Raw genomic sequence first — 1277 nt, 5'->3', positions numbered from 1 at the left:
TGATGGAAAACACTAAAGAAAAGGGAACTGATCCGGAAAATACCAAACTTCAATATCTCTATAATATTCTTCAAGAACAATTTCAGCAGAAGTTTAATGAAATCTATCAAAATAGCTGCCGTAATCGTAATAACTTACTAACACTTATTGAGTGGATATCGCATGATAATCTTACTGTAGCAGCTAACTTAGTATTACAAAGGAACGACGTAATCGCAAAACATATCAATGGAAGTCTCCAAATCGCACCTTTTAAATCAAATAACCCCGAGTTGAAGTCAATAAAATTTAACAGTGGCATCATCGATCTCTTTGAGATTGAAAGAATAAATGCTGAACTAAAAATCTTATCACAACAACGACCTACAGCAATCATCAAGTCTAACGGCCAGAATGGAATATCTGGAGAGAGATCGACCAAGAAAGCACCGAACTATCAAAACAAATCGGAGATGGAGTCAATAAAATGACCGAACTAATACAAGAAGAACTAAACAACTTTAGAAGGCATTGGCGACTCATTATTTTTGGCGTTTGTGTTTTCATAATTTGTTTGGTAATAATTATCATTAAAGTGAAATTAAAATTATTCGGTTCCATATTTTATCTACCTTGTATTAAATGCTTACATCAAACGACAAACCCGACTGAAACTGAATTAGCTGTCTCACTAAAAACCCAACAAAACCAACCTACATTTATTAAACAATCAAATCATATAGATATTTTTAATTATATCCCCCAAGTCTAAAATTTTCTCTCAGTCGGGAGTGTCGTAAAAACCGAAATAATTGTATCATGAAACTATTCATTCAAATAGTTTCCATTTACACCTGTTTTTTCTCTCTCATGCCTAAGGTCATAAGTCAATTATCTAATCTTTAAATCATCTAAAGAAGCTTTATCTGATGTTGAGATTTGCGCACATCTGGATGACAATGAATCTTATAAACATGGATGGGCATACTGTAGAAATATCCAATCTTATAAACATGTTTATATCCAACATGTTTATCTCTAAATATCTGTTAAGCACCGTATTTCTTTCCTTTCTCCTTACACACTCCTTATATAAACATAAGAAAACCTAAGAATTATTCATTGTTGCAAAAATCCCATCTGTCGCACACTCAAGTTCACGCAAACACTCTTCAATCTACTAATCCTTACAAAATCTCATCATTCTACTGGCTTTACCCTGGAAGTCATTCGATTGTAATTGGAATTATTTGAACCTGTCTTTACTGTATTTGGTATCCAAACGATAATAAAGGATA

General features: G+C 32.8%; 1 protein-coding gene across 1 annotated transcript; it reads left to right on the top strand.

The window, feature by feature from the left end:
* Nucleotides 1-2: 2 nt before the first annotated feature.
* On the top strand, nt 3-470 carry LOAG_19178 (hypothetical protein; the record flags this gene model as incomplete). Its single annotated transcript, XM_020451832.1, has 1 exon — nt 3-470. One exon carries the CDS (start codon nt 3-5, stop codon nt 468-470), a length of 468 nt encoding a protein of 155 aa, XP_020304360.1.
* Between the last annotated feature and the right edge of the window lie 807 nt (nt 471-1277).

The sequence above is a fragment of the Loa loa genome (genome assembly GCF_000183805.2).
Source record: "Loa loa unplaced genomic scaffold supercont3.2615, whole genome shotgun sequence".
Lineage (NCBI taxonomy): Eukaryota > Metazoa > Nematoda > Chromadorea > Rhabditida > Onchocercidae > Loa > Loa loa.
Note: the sequence above shows the minus strand (reverse complement) of the source record. Positions and strands in the feature narration are given on the sequence as shown.